Raw genomic sequence first — 20,006 nt, 5'->3', positions numbered from 1 at the left:
GGGAGACAGCTCTTGCACCTGTGGCTTCCTAATTGTCGGAATGAATAGAGGTTTGTGTGTAGGATCCAGTTTTTCACAAGTTGTCTAGATACTTCCTTCAGTCTCTTAAGAGAAGGGCCTCACATTATTTGCATTGGGGTATTGTTTGCCTGTTTTCACATGTGTAGGTGGGAATAGGGGTGGGAAAATGAAACGGGCATCTAGTCCATATACAAACTTTCCATTAATCCTTCTGTTTTCGTTGTACATGTAGTGTCTCAGCACAGTCTCTCTGTGTTCTGTTAGGAATGCTGGTTCCTACTTCTGCAGCTCCTTTTATTAGTTTTCCTAGGGTATGGCTCCTTCAGCTCAGTTGACCAGTCATCAGTCTTTCTAACTTCCAGAAATTTCTTGAAGTTTGCTTTGTCTTGATGGCACCCGCCTTATTCTCTTCCTTATTGTGAATTTATTTCTTTTTATTATTTTATTGTAGTTTTGATGCCTTTTAAAGAGGAACATGAGACATGTTTATTCAGCCTGCCATCTTAAATTGGAAGTCAGCTTATGTTTCCTAGAGAAGAAAATATACTCTTACTTCTAAGGAGAATCAAGTATAAAACTGTATCAACACTTTATTGCTTTCCTAATCGAGTTGGAGAGAAAAAACGTGTGCCAAAAGAGATAAGTAATCTCATTACTAATTGGAACCTTGGGTAGAATACTTGGCAAATAAAGTTTAGTATTTGGACCACTGTTGTTTGACTCCATGTTCCTGTCATTCTTTTTTTTTTTTTTTTTTTTTTTTTTTTTTTTTTTTTTTTTTGCGGTACACGGGCCTCTCACTGTTGTGGCCTCTCCCGTTGCGGAGCACAGGCCCCGGACGCGCAGGCTCAGCGGCCATGGCTCACGGGCCCAGCCGCTCCGCGGCATGTGGGATCTTCCCGGACCGGGGCACGAACCCGTGTCCCCTGCATCGGCAGGCGGACGCTCAACCACTGCGCCACCAGGGAAGCCCCCTGTCATTCTTTGAAAATGATTGGGAGGTGGGACTTCCCTGGCAGTCCAGTGGTTAAGACTCTAAGTTCCCACTGCAGGGAGTGCAGGTTCGATCCCTGGACGGGGAACTAAGACCCCATATGCTGCGTGGTGCAGCCAAAATAAATAAATAAAATGAGGGAGGATTTATGAGAACAAGGTTCTCCTCTTTAAGAAAATGATTGGGGGGGGGGCTTCCCTGGTGGCGCAGTGGTTGAGAGTCCGCCTGCCGATGCAGGGGACACGGGTTCGTGCCCTGGTCCGGGAGGATCCCACATGCCGCGGAGCGGCTGGGCCCGTGAGCCATGGCCACTGGGCCTGCGCGTCCGGAGCCTGTGCTCCGCAACGGGAGAGGCCACAGCAGTGAGAGGCCCGTGTTCCGCAAAAAAAAAAAAAAATGATTGGGAGGAGGAAAAGGAGTATAGCAAGGAAATTGAGAGTCAGTGTTTTTATAATTCTGAAATAAATTTTTTCCAAAATGAATTTTAAATTTTGGAATAAAGGGAAGTGGGAGAAAGAGGAACCTTATTTGGTTGGAGGAAGAGGAACACAAATTAAAGGTATTAGATGAGTTAATATGTGCACATTCAAAATTGGCCTGTTCCCTTTGTAAGTGCCTGATACCTTTGCAGGCATGTCAGCAGCTTCTAAATGCTTCTACAATCATTTGGTCATTTCTTTGTTCATTTATTCATTCAGTAATTGCGATTCTTTCCTGTAGAAGATAAACGTCTATTTTGTCCAAACAAATGTTGCAGATGACAGTGTAAGCCCAAACACCAAATGGCTCGCCTTATGAAAGTCTTACATGTAGATTGAGCAAAAATCTACATAAATCTGCATTCTTGGTTCTCATAGGCAGAGCATCATGAATTGTGAGGCATAGCAATGAGAGTGATTAGAGAATATTGGAAGAAGGAAGAACAAGAAAAATAGATCCATATTAACTTCTGAATGGAGTCAGAGAATAACGTTATTACCACGAACCATTATAATCCTATCAGCATTTTATTCCAAAGGTATCATGCACAGTGTCACCTTGACACTAAAAGTAGAAGTTATTTTATGTAGCAGAAGTAGGAGCTGGGAAATTTGACTTGGCATGAGCTTAACCCCTTAGAGTTCAGTCCACCTTTTTTTTTCAAGTGGGAGTTGGACTAAATGATTAATGATCTTACTGATGCTAAATCTATGATTCTTTTAAGTACTTATTGAATGATAGTTGTTTGCAGGCATTAGGCTAAGTCCTTTGGGAAATACTAAGATATATATCACAGTCCCTGACCTTCAGGAGAAGAAAAATCCACAAGAGCAAATAAAAGTAAGGCATACACAGATATCTGCATTACGCAGCAGTGTATTATAAAAACTATATACAAGAATCAATTAAGTGAAAGAGGAGGGAATTTCCAACTTGGGCAATTGAGGATGATTGCAAAAAGGATCCTATGAATTATGCCTTGAATCTTGAGTAAGATTTTGATAGACAGCTATGACTAAGAGAGAAATGCATCCCCACCAGCCTAAGTTGGAGTACAGAGATGAGAAAACGTGAAATGTGCTTAGGGAAGTACAAGTCAGCCAGCTTTATTAGAGTAATGGGAAAGCAAGTGGAAAATATACCTAGAGGTAACATTATGAGTGGTCTTACCTACAATTTAACGGAAGTATTGTAGATTTTTGAGACAGGAGACCAACAGGCTAAGATTTATTCAGAGAAGATATGCAGGTGTGGAAGATGCTAAGGAGTAGGGAGGAGAGTTGATGCTGAAATAGCAATGAAGAAACTATTACACTCATCCAGGTAGGAAATAGTTAGGACCAGAAGTAGGGCAGTGGCAATCCAATGAAATGGTTGGGGCAGATGAAAGTAAGAATGCACCTGATTCAGTAAATGGTTGGGTAAAACTAAGGATTGGAACCAGTATGACTGGAAAAATGGAGGCACCTTTAATAAAAATTGCCAAGGCAAGGGGAGAAGTTGATTTTTGTGAAGAAATAAAATAAGCTAATTCCCCACCTTTAACAAATCTTTCCCACTTATGGAGCAGCAATTTTGGTGTAATAGCAAAGATAGAATATTCTCTGTGAATTCTTGTCCTTTTCTTGCAAAGCCATTATAGTTTCTTACGGATATTATTATTATTATTGTCAATTACTGTGAATCTAAATTGCCTTATGTACTCATTTGGGGAAGGAGGGGAGTATATGACAGAATGGGGGAAAAAGTATTCTTTCAGAATATCGTGAAGAATAGCCAGAGAGCAGGATTTTACTTTAGATTCAGAAATGCAGTTCACTTACAAATGATACCTATCAAAAATTGTAATAATGGAAAATGAAATCAAGTGTGCCAGTACACTAGGAACTATGAGGAAATAAGTGACAGAATTTTGATTATAGAAACAAAGCATGAACATATGATAGCTCTAATTAAAACTGCTATCCCTCCCTTCTCTTAATTGCAGTAGTTGACCCTATGCGCCACTTCATCTGATTTGATAATCTGCACTTTTTAGAGTAGGGAGTAAGAAAGGAAATGAAAGCAAAGGACTGTTTATAATTAGTGAGGAGAGAGCTTAGGAGAAAAAAATAGAAGATTTGGAAATATTATATAAAGTTTTGAAAACAATAATTAAAAAAAATTTTACAGCATGTAGGCAGTTGTGATTTTTTTTTTTTCTCTAATTCCTACACAGCATCAGGGAGCAGAAAAGGTGCTGCCAAATTACACTTCCATGTGCAGGCTTTCTCAGTGTCAGACGACCTGCACTAGAAACTGGTTAAAACCCCTGTTTTCATGTGCCGTATTACTTTCATAATGAAGAGTCCCCTTTTGCATTGAAATTTGAAGTGTTGATTTTATCTTTTCCATGTAATTATTTGGTTATATGTAATTATTTACCTACCTTTAGAGTCATGGACTTGGGAAGGGTGGAGATTTTTCTGGTCCAGCATTTCCTTAAGTATGTTAGTCATCTGTAGTTATAAAGAAAGGTCTCTGGGATCAATTAGGTCGGGAAATTCCTGAGTTAAACACAGTTAAACAAGATTTTTATTTCAGTGGAGGTTGGGGAGGGTATGAAATCTCAGAGACTTTAATATGCTAATATGATCCAACTAAGAAGAAACGAGGTGTAGCAATTCACAAACTTATTTGACCACCAGATCCTTTTTTCATGGAATCTTTTTCAGGACCATCGTTCCTCTGAACACATGAGGGGAAACTCAAATTCCTTAATTTTACGGATTAAACAGAAAAGAGAGAAATGACTCATTCAAAGTTGCATGCCTGTTTTCTTAAAGAACTGGACTTGAACCAGGGTCTCCTACCTACTATATTCAGATTTGCTTCCTTTTGACCCCAAATTCAGAAAAGTCTTAAAGAACTACATCGTACTCAAAATTAGATCTGTAAGATGTACACAAGGGGATTTGAAGAAATAAATAAAATTAGAATGATTTACTTATTTTAATATAGTTTGAATTGGCACATTGACTTTGATGAAGAGTTAGATTGAAAGAGCCAATTATTTGTAACCAAAGTTACACTTTTCCAATCAGGAAACTTTTTTTTTTTTTTTTTTTTTTGGTAAAAACTAAGTATCTTTCAAATTACAAGAAAGTTCAAACAACACAATAATGTGTGTATCCAGAAGCTTCCCCACTTTCCCAAAAAAGGACTAGAGAAAAATGACTGTTCATGGTTTGCTGTCGATTGTTCCAGACCCCATTGCTACATAAGTAAACATGTATCTTTTAAACACTTCTCTACATAGATGGTGTTATGGTAGACACACTGTTCTTTATCCTTACTTTTTTTACTCATCAGTATTACGTGTTTATTTTCCCCACATTAATACATATAGATCTTTTAATGGCTCAACAGTGTTACATTATATACCTCTACTATCATTTATTTCATCAGTTTCCCGTTGATGGACCTTAGGGTAGCTGTAATTTTTCTACCAGGCAGCAGTACCGTAGTGAATTTTGTTATAGGTTTTTGTGTGTGATGGGGGTGGAGGGACCTTTGTGTGAGTATGTCTATAGGAGAGTCCTTGAAGTGGAATTGCTGGGTCAAAAAATATACACATTAAAATTTTTGTAAGTATTGCCAAATTCCTTTAAAAATGGTATTAGTTTATTCTCCCACTGTCAGCATTACAACAGGAAACTTTTAAATGGTATGCCTTTCACTGAACTTTAAAAAAAAAGATTTTATACTTAGCAATGAATAACTGGGGATATCTTGCTGTGTTAATCTTAAAATCACAGAGATAATTTATAAAGCATTAATAATCATGATCTCTCTTTCTCTCTCCCTCCCTCCCCTGCTCTTCTCAGAGCAAATTATTCATGGAAGGATTTAGAAGCCTAAAAGAAGGAGAACCAGTGGAGTTCACATTTAAAAAATCTTCCAAAGGCCTTGAATCAATACGGGTAACAGGACCTGGTGGGAGCCCCTGCTTAGGAAGTGAAAGAAGACCCAAAGGGAAGACACTACAAAAAAGAAAACCAAAGGGAGACAGGTAATCATTTTACCTTGTTAGCCTGTGAGTTTATTGTATTTGGAAAAGATTTCTAAAATTTTAATTTATATTTTTATTATGTTATTAAATCTAGCCACAATAAAATAAAATGCAACCACTGAGTATTTGAATCGAATTTCTCAGAAATATAGGCTATCTTGCAACTTGAACTCTCTGCAGAATATACTTAACTGAGCCTTCAGTATTGCACACTAGACAGTCTCCCAACCATTATTTCCACCAGACTGTTCAGAGACCACAAATGGGAAGTTGAAGTTCCCAACAGACAGAGGTGCCCCTCTGTACATCTCAACACCTCACCTGTTTTTTCAAATGAAAATACGTTTATTATTTTGTCTGTTTGGAAAAGATAACTCACTACAGAAAATTCAAATATAAAAAAGTCACTGGAAATGTTAACTACAGGTGGGAATCATAATATGTATGCAGTATTTTTGAAACTTGCATTTTTTTTCACTTAGAAGTGTATGGTGGAACATTCCATGGTAGTCTTCAGCACCTGCATAAATTCCCACTGTGTGAATGTACCAAAATTTAAAACAAGGCTACGTTAAATTAATTGAATTGTTAAATTTAGGCTATTTCCAGTATTTTAAATTTATCAGTAACACCTTAGTAAGAATCCTTATATGTACATTTTTTAAAATTGTCTGATTATATCATAAGGGATAAATACCTAGTACTGAAAAAATCTGGATCAAAAACTATGCACTTTAAAAATTTTGATATCTATTTCCAAACTGCTCTTCAGAAATGGTTAGGGCCAGTGTATACAACCCCTTTAAAATTGAGACTGCTCATTGAATAATGTCATCTCTTAAATCTTTTCCAATTACATAGGTTAAGAAATGCAGCTTACTTTTTTTCTTTGCATCCTTTGACTAAGGTTAAATATATTTTTATATGTTAATTTTCATTTTTATCTTCTGTGAATTGCATGTTTCTTGTCCTGTGCTTATTTTCCACTGAGATGTTCATTTGCTATTGTTGATTTCTAACTTCTCTCTTTAGAAAAAAAATCTCAGTTTTCCTCTTTCCTATGCTGGGAAGAACTCAGTTCTTCCATATTATGTTTCTCTCCTGTGTGTCTCCATTACTTTTACACAGACTGCTTCACTTCTGGTCACCAAATTTGTGGAGGTTTTTCCCCACACCAAGCAATTCTCCACAATGCCAGCTGGGTGTCCTACAATTTAACTCAATTCTGGCACTGTCTACCTGGAGATAATGTCGGGTCCCATAGGTTAAGGGCTCAGTCCCACAAGGCTGTCCCACCACATTTCAGATGCCAGTTGCAAGTAACCCAGGTTACCCGCAACTTCTGTCTGAGTTGGCTACAAATCAGAGGTTTCCACGATCCTCTCCTCAGGTTTGTTTAATTTGCTAGAGCAGCTCTCAGAACTCAGGGAAATGCTTACATTTACCAGTTTATCAAGGTTATGATAACAGCAGATAAAGGATACAGATGACAGCCAGATAAACAGATACATAGAGTGAGGTCTTGAGGGTCCCGAGCATAGGAGCTTCTGTTCCCAGCAGGCTGGAGTGCTTCACCCTCCCAATGTGGATATGTTTGCCAACCTGGAAGCCCTCTGCATTTTGTACTTTGGGGATTTTACAGAGGCTTCATCACGTAGGCTTGATTTTCAACCCCTTTTCCTTCTCAAGAAAACTGGGAGTGGGGCTGAAAATTCCAAGCTTCTAATCATAGCTTGGTCTTTCCAGTGATCAGCCCTCACTCAGGAGCTATCCAGGAGCCCACCCAGTGTCACCTCATTAGAACAGAAGACTCTTCTATCACCCAGGAAATTACAAGGGTTTCAGGAGCCCTGTGTCAGGAACAGAGGTCAAAGACTGATATTAGAAAAAGAGGAGCTTCTAGTGTTCTTATCACTTAGGAAATTACAAGGGTTTTAGGAGCTCTGTGCCAGGAACCAGGGGCAAAGACCAATATGTATTTCCTGTTATCTCACATTCTCTTTGTATATTTATCATGGTAATCGTTTGTCCCAAATATATAGGAAGTATCTTTTTCAGCTTGTGAAATATATGCACACGCGCACACACACACACACACACACACACACACAATGGACTATTACTCAGCCATAAAAAAGAATGGAATCTTGCCATTTGTGGCAACATGGTTGGACCTTGATGGCATTACTCTAAGTAAAATACTATATACAAATGCTATACATCTGTAATATATTTTAAAACTTTAAACAGTTTCCGCAAAGGTGTGAGGTAACATCTCATGGTGGTTTTGATTTGCATATCTCTGATGATTAGCAATGGTGAATCTGTATGTCTTCTTTGGAAAAATGTCTAGTCAGGTATTTTGCTCATTTTTAATGGGATTGTTTGGTTTGTTTTGATATTGAGTTCTATGAGCTATTTATATATTTTAGATATTGACACCTTCTCAATTGTATCATTTGCAAATATTTTCTCCCATTCAGTAGGTTGTCTTTTCATTTGTCAATGGTATCCTTTGTTGTGCAAAAGCTTTTAAGTTTAATTAGGTCCCATTTGTTTATTTTTGCTTTTGTTTCTTGCTGTAGGAGACAGATCCAAAAAAATATTGCTAGAGTTAATGTCAAGGGGTGTTCTCCCTGTGTTTTCTTCTAGGAGTTTTATGGCTTCTAGTCTTACATTTAGGTCTTTAATGCATTTTGAGTTTATTTTTGTATATGATGTGAGAAAATGTTCTAATTTCATTGTTTTACATGTTGTCCAGTTTTCCCAGCATCTCTTACTGAAGAGACTGTCTTGCCCCCATTGTGTATTTTTGCCTCCTTTGTCATAGATTAATGGACCATGTGTGGGTTTATTTCTGGACTTTCTATCCTGTTCCATTGATCTAGGTGTCTGTTTTTGTGCCAGTACCATGCTCTTTTGATGGTAGGTTTGTAGTATAGTCTGAAGTCAGGGAGCATGATTCCTCTAGTTCAATTCTTCTTTCTCAAGATTGTTTTGGTTATTCAGGGTCTTTTGTGTTTCCATACAGATTTTAAAATTATTTGTTCTAGTTCTGTGAAAAATGCCATTGGCATTTTGATAGAGATTGCATTGAATCTGTAGATTGTCTTGGGTACTATGGTCATTTAACAATATTAATCCTTCCAATCCATGAACATGGTATATCTTTCTATCTGTTTGCGTCCTCTTCAGTTTCTTTCATCAGTGTCTTACAGTTTTCTGATTACAGATCTTTTACCTCCTTAGTTAGATTTATGCTTAGGTACTTTATTCTTTTTGATGTGATTGTAAATGGCCTCTGCCCATTTTTAAACTGGATTGCTTGTTTGCTTTTCGCTGGTATGAATCCTTTATATTCTTTGGATATTAACCCCTTATCAGGTAGATGATTTGCAAATATTTTCTCCCATTCTATAGGTTGCCTTTTTTGTTAATTGTTTCCTTTGCTGTGCAGAAGCTTTTTAGTTTGATATAGTTCCATTTGATTTTTGCTTTTGTTTTTGCTTTTGTTGCCTTTGCTTTTGGTGTCAAATAATTGCCAAGACCGTTGTCAAAGAGCTTAAGGCTTATATTTCCTACTAGGAGTTTTATATTTCAGGTCTTATGTTCAAGTTTTCAGTGTTTTGAATTGGTTTTCCTGTATGGTGTAAGGTAGTAGTGCAGTTTCAGTCCTTTGCACGTGGCTCTCCAGTTTTCCCAACACCATTTATTGAAGAGACTATCCTTTCTGCATTGTATATTTGTGGTTCCTTTGTTGTAAATTAATTGACCACATATGTGTGAGTTTATTTCTTAGTTCTCTGTTTTGTTCCATAATCTATGTTTCTGTTTTTATGCCAAATGCTTGAGTACTGCTTGAGTACTATTGCTTTGTAGTGCAGTTACAAAGTACAGTTAGAAATCAGGGAGTGTGACACCTCCAGATTTTTGTACTTTCTCAAGATTATTTTGGCTATTCTGGGTCTTTTGTGGTTACATACAAATTTTAGGGTTGTTTGTACTATTTCTGTGCAAAAGTCCATTGTAACTTTAGTAAGGATTGCATTGAATCTGTAGATCACTTTAGGTGATATGGACTCTTTAATAGTATTAATTCTTCTAATCCATGAGCACAGAAATCTTTCCATTTATTTGTGTTTTATTCAATTTTTTAAAAAATTATTCATTTTCTTTCATCAGTGTCATGTAATTTTTAGTGTATAGATATTTCACCTCTTTGGTTACATTTATTCCTAGGGATTTTCATTCTTTTTCATGCAATTGTAAATGGGGTTGTTTTCTTAATTTTCTTTTTTGATAGCTAGTTGTTAGTATATAAAAATTAACTGATTTTTGTATATTGAGTTTTTATCCTGTAAATTTATTTAATTCATTTTTTAGTTCTAACTGTTTTGGTGTAGTCTTTGGAGGTTTCTATGTTCAATACCATGTTATCTGCAAGTAGAGACAATTTTATTTTTTCTTTCCAATTTGGAATGCTTTTCTTTCTTTTTCTTATGTAACTGCTCTGTCTAGGACTTCTGGTACTATGTGAATCAAGTGTCAAGAATGGGTGTTTTTGTGTTGTTTCTGATCTTAGAGGAAAGTTTTCAGCTTCTCACCATAGTATGATGTTAGCTGTGTCATATATGGCCCTTATTATGTTGAGGTACATTCTCTATACCTACTTTATTGAAAGTTCTTACCATGAATAGATGTTGAATTTTGTCAAATGCTTTTTCTGCATCTACTGAGATAATCATGGTTTTTATCCTTCATTTTGTTAACATGGTATATATATATCACATTGATTGATTTGCAGATGTTGAATCATCCTTGTATTTCTGGAATAAATCCCACTTGATAGTGATGTAGGACCCTTTTAATCTATTGTTGAATTTTGGTTTTCTCATAGTTTGTTGAGGATTTTGCATCTATATTCATCCAGGATATTGACCTGTCATTTTCTTTTCTCATACTATTCATGTCTGGTTTTAGTAACAGGGTAATGCTGGTCTCATAAGATGAGTTTGGAAGTGTTCCCTCCTCCTCTGTTTTTGCGAAGAGTTTAAGGATTGATATTAATTCTTCTTTAAATATTTAGTAGAATTCACCAATGCAGCCACGTGGTCGTGGACTTTTTTGTTTTTGAGATGTTTTTGATTACTGATTCAGTCTCCTTACTAGTAATTCGTATGCTCAGATTTTCTATTTCTTCATGTTCTAGGCTTGGTAGATTGCATGTTTCTTGAGATTTATCCATTTCTTTTAGTTTATTCAATTTGTTGGTTTATAATTGCTCATGGTAGTCTTTTATAATCCTTTGTATTTCTGTTGTATCAGGTGTAATGTCTTCTCTTTCATTTCCAATTTTATTTATTTGGGTTCTCTCTCTTTTCCTCTCTCTCTCTGAAGTTTAGCTCAAGCTTTGTCTATTTTGTATATCTTTTCAAAATATCAGTTCTTAGTTTCATATATCTTTTCTATTGTCTTTTTAGTCTCTATTTCATTTATTTCCACTGTGGTCTTTATTTTCTTCCTTCTCCTAATTTGGGCTTAGTTCATTTGTAACCTTTTGAAATTAGCTCTTTTTACTCAACATAATGACTTTGAAATTCATCCAAACTTTTGAGTGTATCAACATAGTATTCCCCCCTTATCCACAGTTTTGCTTTCTGGGATTTCAGTTATCCATGGTCATCAGTTGTCAAAAATATTAAATGGAAAATTCCAGAAATAAACAATTGGTAAGTTTTAAACTGCAGTGTTCTGAGTAGTGTGATGAAATCTTGCACCATTTGCTTTGTTCCATCCAGACCTGGATCATCCCTTTGTCCAGCATACACTGTCCATTAGTCAGTTAGCAGCCATCTTGGATATCAGTTTGACTATCATGATATCGCAGTGTGTGTGTTCAAATAACCCTTTTTTTACTTAATAATGGCTCCAAAGCACAGGAGTAGTGTTGCTGGCAATTTGGATATGCCAAAGAGCAGCCGCGAAGTGCTTCTTCTAAGTGAAAAGGAGAAAGGTCTTGACTTAATCAGGAAAAAAAAAATCATGTGCTAAGGTTGCTAAGATATGATATGAAGGAATCTTCTATCTGTGAAATTGTGAAGAAGGAAAAAGAAATTTGTGATATTCTTGCTGTTGCATCCCAAGCTGCAAAAGTTATGGCCACAGTGCATGATAAGTGCATAGTTAAAATGGGAAAGACATTAAATTTATACAATAAGATGTTTTGAGAGAGAGATATTCATATAACTTTTATTATAGCATATTATAATATTTCTATCTTACTATTAGTTATTATTGTAAAATCCAGAAAACTGGATTCTTATTGTTGCATTTTGAGAGCTCTTTATATAAATTGTGGATACAAGTCCTTAGATTTATGATTTGCAAATATTTTTTCTGAGTTTGTGGTTTATTGTTCCAGTCTCTTAAGTATCTCCCACAGAGCAAAAGTTTTAAATTTTGATAAAGACGTTTATCAATCTTTTATTTTTTGTCATGTTTAAAAAAATCTTTGATTAACTCCAAATTTGATTAATCACAGAGTTTTTTTCCCCTGTGTGAAGTGTGAGGTTGAGGTCTAGGCTCATTTTTCGCCTGTGAATAATATGAATTGTTCAAACACCATCTGTTGAAAACTATATCTTTTCTCTTGAAATGTTTTTAAGTTAGAAAGTTTAATTTCTGTCATTTCAGGTTTAAAAATTAAAGCTCTAAAATGTTTATTTTAACAAATTCAAATTTGGTTTTGTCACTCAAGAGAACTTATTTGTTCTATATATATATACATCTATATATAGAATCATATTTTTGAGAAGATTTATGTTTCTGTGGCAAGAAATAAAAAAATAATTTTAAAGATTCTATCTTAATTTTAAGTAAACTATTTGCAAAAGAAAGTGAGTTTATTTTTTTATTGTCTTAATTCTGCTGAATTTAGTATGCTGTTACTAGCATCCAGCTACATAATAGCAGTAAATATTAACTTTTAAATTCTCTTATGTTTAAAATATTTTCTTAAATTTTTAAATGAAATAATTTTTGATTTATATTTGCTGTTTACTTTTTCTTATGTTCATTATCAGAAGAGTAAAGAGATTTAATGACCTTATAAAAGCTCTCTTTATGCTAACATGAAGGTTGTTGTTAATAAAAGATTTTAAAACTTTATTCTTATTCTGAAAAACTGGCGTATATTTTGGTATCTTTTTATTCTTTAAAGAGCTACAATTTACTATGAGGAAAAAGAAGTAACTTCTAACAGAATGAAATTGTGGGGGAAGATAGTAGAATGAGGATTTTATTTATTTGTCACTATCTTATTTATATGAAATAATTATGTCAACCTGTAATATAGAATTAAATATTTTATATAATAAAATTTCAGTTTGTATTAACATATGTGTTATATTAGTAAAAATGATGTGGACTGAAACAAATGGTCTGGAAATGTTTCTATGTAGATTAAATTATTTTAATCCTTAATAATTAAAAAATAAAAATATGTGTAATTTAAAAAAATATTTGAAATGCATATATGCATGATAGGTATAAATATATACATATAATTTTGTGGTTTTTTATTTATGGTTTTTTTAACCTCCTTTTTTATTGTAATTTTTTTCTAGCATAGTGACTGTCTTCTTTGTTCTCAACCTTCCACATCTTTTGACCCAACCGCAGTGTGCAAGAAGTGCTATTCATAATAATGCAAGTTCCCTTTCAACAATGTTGACTTGAGATTTTTAAAATAACTTAGAAAATAATACCAACGTTCTATTGCTTTCATTCCATTTCAGGCAATAATACATTTGCATCACTGCATTAGCACATGAGTAAGCTTTTTGATTTTCTACATGAGTTGAACTTTCAGTGTATTTTGTTTAGAAAGAAGGTTAATTGTTATGATGTTCCGTATTACTGCTTTTGGCATGGAAGTATAGGAAATTCATTTGTTCATGTTAGAAAGACTTGTAAATTTATCATTTTTAAGATGCTCTTCATTTAGACTTAAAAACTGATTATGAAATTTGACATTCCTTATAGTCCAGTGTTAAAATGGTGTTAGAATGGTACATTATGTTATATTTACCATGTATGGCCAGAAAGACCAAAGTGAATGTAAATAGAAACTCATTTTATATGTCTAAATTCTCAGCTCAGAAGAGGGAACTTGCCTTTTTTAAAAAAATTAAAGATGTATGATAGAAGAGTTATTTTTACAGGGTCCTAGTTTTGTGGTTTCAAATTTTTTAATTTGCAAGAAGATTTGGAAGCCATAAGAATTTTGCTTTTGTCTGTCCTCACTGAAGGATCATATATTTTCACCTGTTTATTAAAAAGAAAAAATACTTATTTAATTCCCTCATTCTCCTTTAGAGAGCTCAAAACTAACTAGTGGTAACCCTCCTCCACTCCCTCCCCATCCACCTCTGTGGCAGTATAATCTCTTACACTCATTATCTCTGTGGTATAATTTGAAGTTTCTCAGGTACTTTATAGTTAGGAATTCTAGTTCTATATTTTTGAAATCCACATAGCATTCCTGGAAACAATAAAGCTGTACTCAGGTTTATGGTGCCATTTTATTAAGGATATCTGTTTTATATTAAAAATTCTTTCAATGATTTTATTTTCATATTTATTATGTCCCAGAACCTGCTCCCAAAAGAAAAAGAAAAATGCTCTTTAGGTGCAGGAGATGTTTGAAAAATGTAAATCAACAAATTCCAATAAATAACTGTTTCACCCTGATACTTGTGTGATTAGATTTAGGAATTTGCTGTTTAGTAGGTTCCTATTGTGGAAGAGAAATCTCTCAGGCATGAATTGATAGTCCAGATCCTTTGAGGTCTGTCTATTCTGACCTATGACCCCTATTCTCACAAGGTCAACATCTGAGGGCAGGAGATTAAGGCAGTTTAAAGACCGGAATGGTAAATGGAATGGAAAAATTAGCCAGCACATTTTGGGTGCAAAACATCAAAGTCATCAAATAGTTTGCTTATTTTAAACCTGGCTTGTGGTTGTAACAAGCTAATTTTACTGTGTTTGTTGGAATCAGAAAAATTTAATAATCATAATTCACTACAAGATTCTATTTATACAATGTTAACTGTATAATACAAATTAATAAAGCTTAATCTCCAAATATCAGGAAATGCAAAAATAATTTGTCACAGTTTCAATACATTTTAGTTTTTCATTCAGCTTAGATGCTTAATTTAAATCGAAATTGGGAAAATATTTACCTTAGCTTTTACTGTGAAATAATTTTATCAGCAGTTGAATGAAATATATATTCAATTATATATAATTTAAAGTGACTGAGGATTTAGTTGTAATTATATACCATTGACATAAGAAAAATCTATTTTTAAAACATAGAGATAGAAAACAGAAGAAAGTAAATTGGTTAAGCAGAGACAATTTCCTTTTTTCCCTTTCCTTTTTTCCCTCCCGTTCTTAGACTGTATGCTCTTCATTGTAATTTCAAAATAGACTTTAAATCTTAGTTCCTAAGTTTTGGTCCCTTGTAAGCAATTCCCCACCACCCTATATTTTACATTTGTTTGTATCCTGGACAGCTGTGAATCTGCATCTTCTGCTTCTTACTAATGACTGGCAAGGGCTGGAGTTGAATAACTGAACTGTTGCATCCACGTTTCCATTCATTCATACAGTGACTAAGAAAATTAGCAAAACCAGTGGAATACCCAAGTCTCCTGAATTCTGCATTTTTTAATTCTACCCCAAATTTTCCTTATTATATACCTAATTTTAGGGTGGGTTCCTTTCTTCTTGTGATTATTTGGCCAGAGATCTCTTAATGAGGCAATTATGGTTGTTTCCTTCATTCACATTATCTTAGCAGATGCTCTCCCTGCTGTGACCTCTGTTCGGACTAGGCAGACAATGTGCCATTCTCATCACCCACCACAAGACATTGTGTGGGCAGAACTTCATTTGGCGCTGCATAGGTCTCCCAAGTTGCCTGATGAGAATGGTCAGAAGCCAAGTGGCAAATAATCACAATTTTAGGTTCTCTGATTGCCATTTTATTCTAAGCAAAATAAATAGTAAAATAATGCCTATAGAAAAGAAATGGTCCAGAAGCAACTTATAATATAACAAGTAGAAATTGTGGGTTTAAGAAGTAACTTTACATAGCTTCCTTACTTTAGACTGGTCTTGGTGAAAATAAGATTATTTATTGTATGGTTTTAATAAAAGGGATTATGAAAAGTGGCTAATACTTTAAACTTGGAGATCCTTTCAAAAAAAGAAATTAATTTAGCCTTTAATACTAAGTATGTATATTTTTAATGAACATACAACATTGTTCAGAGTGTTAGTTGTAAACTTTAAAAAACATGAATCCTCATGCTTATATCTGCTAGGAGATCCAGTCTGTTCCTGTTTGAACAATAAGGGCTGACTAAGATGAAGACTGATCCACAGAAAATGTCTATACTTTATACTGCCAAATTCCTCCACTGAAATACTAGTCCTGTGTCCCAAGCCCAAGTGCCATTTTCAGAGAATTACAAAGTTGTTAGCAGCCTTCAGCTAGCCTTTCTTTATTCTCCATTAATAAGGAAGTACAAGTCAAATTCAGTTCTTATGAACTTGAAGAGCCTTTTGCAAAGCTCCTTCTAAATTTACACTGGAATTTTTGTTTTTTGAAATTTGGTTAAAGTAAACATATTAAGAGCTACAACTTGAATTATTCTCATATGATAAAGAGATGGTTCTTTTTGTTGGTGTAGATAAGATTACCAAACTTTAATAAATAGATTTTAATATGCTTGCACTTATCGATAAGAAGTAGTAATTTAGTAACACAGTTTCTACTTCTGTAAAATCAGATTCATAATAAATTACCATCTAAAGTAAAAATTTTAACATATGCATTTTCATATAATGAAGAACTACCTGTAAAGTATAGATACTTCGGATATAAGCAGAGAACAAATATTAAATTTAGAAAATGTTTTTGTAAAGGGGAAAATGTTCTCTTAAAGGGAAATCTAGAACAAGTCAAGCAAGAAGTCAAGAATTTTGGCCTCTAAAACTTTTCTTTAAGTTTAAAATTTTTCTTCAAGTCTTGTCTGTTGTATGATTATTCTAAATATATGGGCTAATAAGGATCAAAGTTAAATGTTTCCTTTCCTTTTGTGATAGAGAGTTAATATTATCTATAGTTTTCGTAATTTTTTGTTGTTGTTGCGGTACCCTGGCCTCTCACTGTTGTGGCCTCTCCCGCCGGGGAGCACAGGCTCCGGAAGCGCAGGCTCAGCAGCCATGGCTCACGGGACCAGCTGCTCCGCGGCGTGTGGGATCCTCCCAGACCGGGGCACGAACCCGTGTCCCCTGCATCGGCAGGCGGACTCTCAACCACTGCGCCACCAGGGAAGCCCTGTAATTATTTTTTAAACTCAGTTTTTCAAGACTCTTGTACTAAGGACAACTGAATTTCATAGATATCTTCATTAACTGGGTAAGCAGGTATATGATCATGGTTAGAGGAGCTCAGTTGCTTGCCTGTGCTAAATTTGAACCAGGGCTCTTTATACTTGGCCTGCTTCCTCACTTCTATGCTGTCACAAATAAAAGCCTCTGGGGACAGTGATTTTTTTTTTTTTTTTATAGTATCATTGTATGGAACTGCTATTAAGTCAATCCTTTCTTTTTCCTACTTGGCTGACTTGAGATTCTGTTCTCTGATTTAAGCAGTTGCTTTTAGTCCTCTCAGTTTTAATAGCCCATCTAGAGTCCCCTCTTGGGTTTGGTATTGATACTACTGGAGGTGCTACCAATGTAATAAGAGAAGAAAACTAAGTAAAAGATCTAAGGATTGGAAAAGAAGAAAGCAAATGCTTTGTTATTCACATCAATATGATTTTATATCCATGGTTATCCATAGATAAATTATTGGAATAAAAAAAATTTAACAAGATTGCTAGTTATAAATACACAAAAGTCAAACTAAGAACAAATGAATATCTGGAGTGTAAGGACAGTTCTGCATCCTAGGAATTCACAATTAGAAACTGGTATTTTAAAAAGGGTTTGCTGAGACTTCCCTGTTGGCACAGTGGTTAAGAATCCACCTGCCAATGCAGGAGACATGGGTTCGGGCCCTGGTCTGGGAAGATCCCGCATGCCGTGGAGCAACTAAGCCTGTGCGCCATAAGTACTGAGCCTGCGCTCTAGAGCCCGTGAGCCACAACTACTGAGCCTGTGTGCTACAACTACTGAAGCCCACATGCCTAGAGCCTATGCTCTGCAACAAGAGAAACCACTGCAATGAGAAGCCTGTGCATTGCAATGAAGAATAACCCCCACTTGCCACAACTAGAGAAAGCCCATGCAGCAAAGAAGACCCGATGCAGCCAAAAAAAAGAAAAAAGTGCAATCATTAGGTGTCATGGCACAATTTAATTCTTAAAAACATTTAAAAAATTAAAAATAAAATAAGGGTTTGTTTCACAATTGGAACATAAACTGTAATATACTATACCTAGGAATAAATCTAACAAAACTATGAAAGATATTTATGGAGAAATGATAAACATATTGAGGTATATAAAAGCAAACCTAAATAAATGGAGAAAGATATTTTGTTAATAAATGGCAAGACTCAATATTTTAAAGAGCATAATTTCCTATAAATTAATCTACAGATTCAATGTAATTTCATTCAGAATTCCAATAAGGTCGATTTTAAATTGACTTGGAAGTTAATAAGACCAATAATAACCTCACAATTCTGTAGATGAAAATCAAAGTTTCAAGGCTCTCCCTACCAGATATCTATATTTATTATACAGCTATGTAAGTATATGTAAATAAGTGAGGTGATGGCCCAGTGAAGGATGAATAGACCATTAGCAATGAGAATATATACAAATATTAATTTATGGCAGAGGTGCTTTTCAGATCTTGGAAAATAATGCAAAGATTATAAATGGTCCTGGTAGTATATCTGACTATAGAGAAAAAGTAAAATTGGACCCCGACCTCATAACATATCTGAAGATCTAAAGGTGTAAAGCAAAACTTTACAGCTCTTAAGTTTGGGAAGGATTTTTTTTTTTTTAAACAAGACACAAAAAATACAAACTATAAGCAGTTAAATTAAATTGACTACTTCAGAATTTAAAATTTCTACCTGGCAAAGGTTTCAGTCAGGAAGATAGAGCCACTTTAAGTGTTATGAAAATTGAAGATTCAGAACTTACACAAGGGACTTCCCCTGGTGGTGCAGTGGTTAAGAAACCGCCTGCCAATGCAGGGGACACGGGTTTGAGCCCTGGTCAGGGAAGATCCCACATGCCACAGAGCAAGTAAGCTCGTGCGCCACAACTACTGAGCCTGTGCTCTAGAGCCTGCAAGCCATAACTACTGAGCCCATGTGCCACAACTACTGAAGCCTGTGCGCCTAGAGCCCGTGCTCCGCAACAAGAGGAGCCACTGTAATGAGAAGCCCACGTACCGCAACGTAGAGTAGTCCCCACTCACCACAGCTAGAGAAAGCCCACGTGCAGCAACGAAGACCCAACGTAGCCAAAAATAAAAATAAATTTAAAAATAATTAATTTTTTTAAAAAAAGAACTTACACAAATGTGAGAGTTGATGGGCAAGGGAAGGGTCAGTACATACAGTACATTAGAGAAATATTCACTAACCAGTCTTCAGAAGCCCTGGACTAGATAGACAAATCAAAGCATGCAGGGAAATCCAAAAAGCCAAGCGTATCTGGTATTGCAGAGGAACTGGGGAGAGGGAGCCCCTGGGGAGAGCTATGGAAACCGCTACCTCTGTGTCGTGACAACCTCTCTGGATTTGCAGACAAGGGATGGTGTCAGGCTGCTGGTCAGTGGGACCAACATTGGGAAGACAAGGTGGGCACAGAGTACCAGAGAGGGCAAGCCAGGACGTGCTGGGCAGATCTGTGTGTGCTACCGTGGCTGACCATGATAATGGCTTCTGCTTTGTTTTTGCTTTCCATGTCTTGTAGTATATGAGTTTCTCTTTTGGCTGACTGTAACCCAGAACCATCCAGAAAAAAGACTCTGGGAAACATAGTTACCAGGCATAACCTAACTGACATAAAAGAGTCCAGCACCAACAGTATAAACAAAGTTAGAAATCTAATACAATATAGAGTGGGAAAAGATATTTGCAATGTAGATATTGCAAAAGGTATTGCATGTAGTTGATAAGGAATTAATATCCATAATATATAAAGGACTACAAATCAAAAGGAAGTAAAAGCCCAACAGAAAAATGAGCAAATAGTAATTTATAAAAGAAAAAAATTAATATTCAATAAACAAAAAGATACTGATTTAAATGAGATATAATTTCACTCCCATAGAAGTAGCAGAAATTTTAAGGTCTGACCATACTAAGTAGTGTGAAGAATGTCACACAGTCCTGATGGGACTCATAATCAA

At 35.3% G+C, this 20,006-nt stretch overlaps 1 protein-coding gene across 3 annotated transcripts in view; it reads left to right on the top strand.

Moving 5' to 3' along the window:
• The window catches only part of LIN28B (lin-28 homolog B), a 116,261-nt gene that overhangs the window by 60,000 nt on the left and 36,255 nt on the right, over positions 1-20,006 (top strand). For all 3 annotated transcript variants that reach the window (XM_032651459.1, XM_032651458.1, XM_032651457.1), the window contains exon 3: positions 5,362-5,546. In XM_032651459.1, the coding sequence (XP_032507350.1) occupies positions 5,362-5,546 (185 nt within the window). The remainder of the gene's footprint in view (positions 1-5,361; positions 5,547-20,006) is intronic.

This window comes from Phocoena sinus, chromosome 12 (assembly GCF_008692025.1).
Source record: "Phocoena sinus isolate mPhoSin1 chromosome 12, mPhoSin1.pri, whole genome shotgun sequence".
NCBI classification, from domain to species: Eukaryota; Metazoa; Chordata; class Mammalia; order Artiodactyla; family Phocoenidae; genus Phocoena; species Phocoena sinus.
This window is presented reverse-complemented; position numbering and strand designations above follow the sequence as displayed.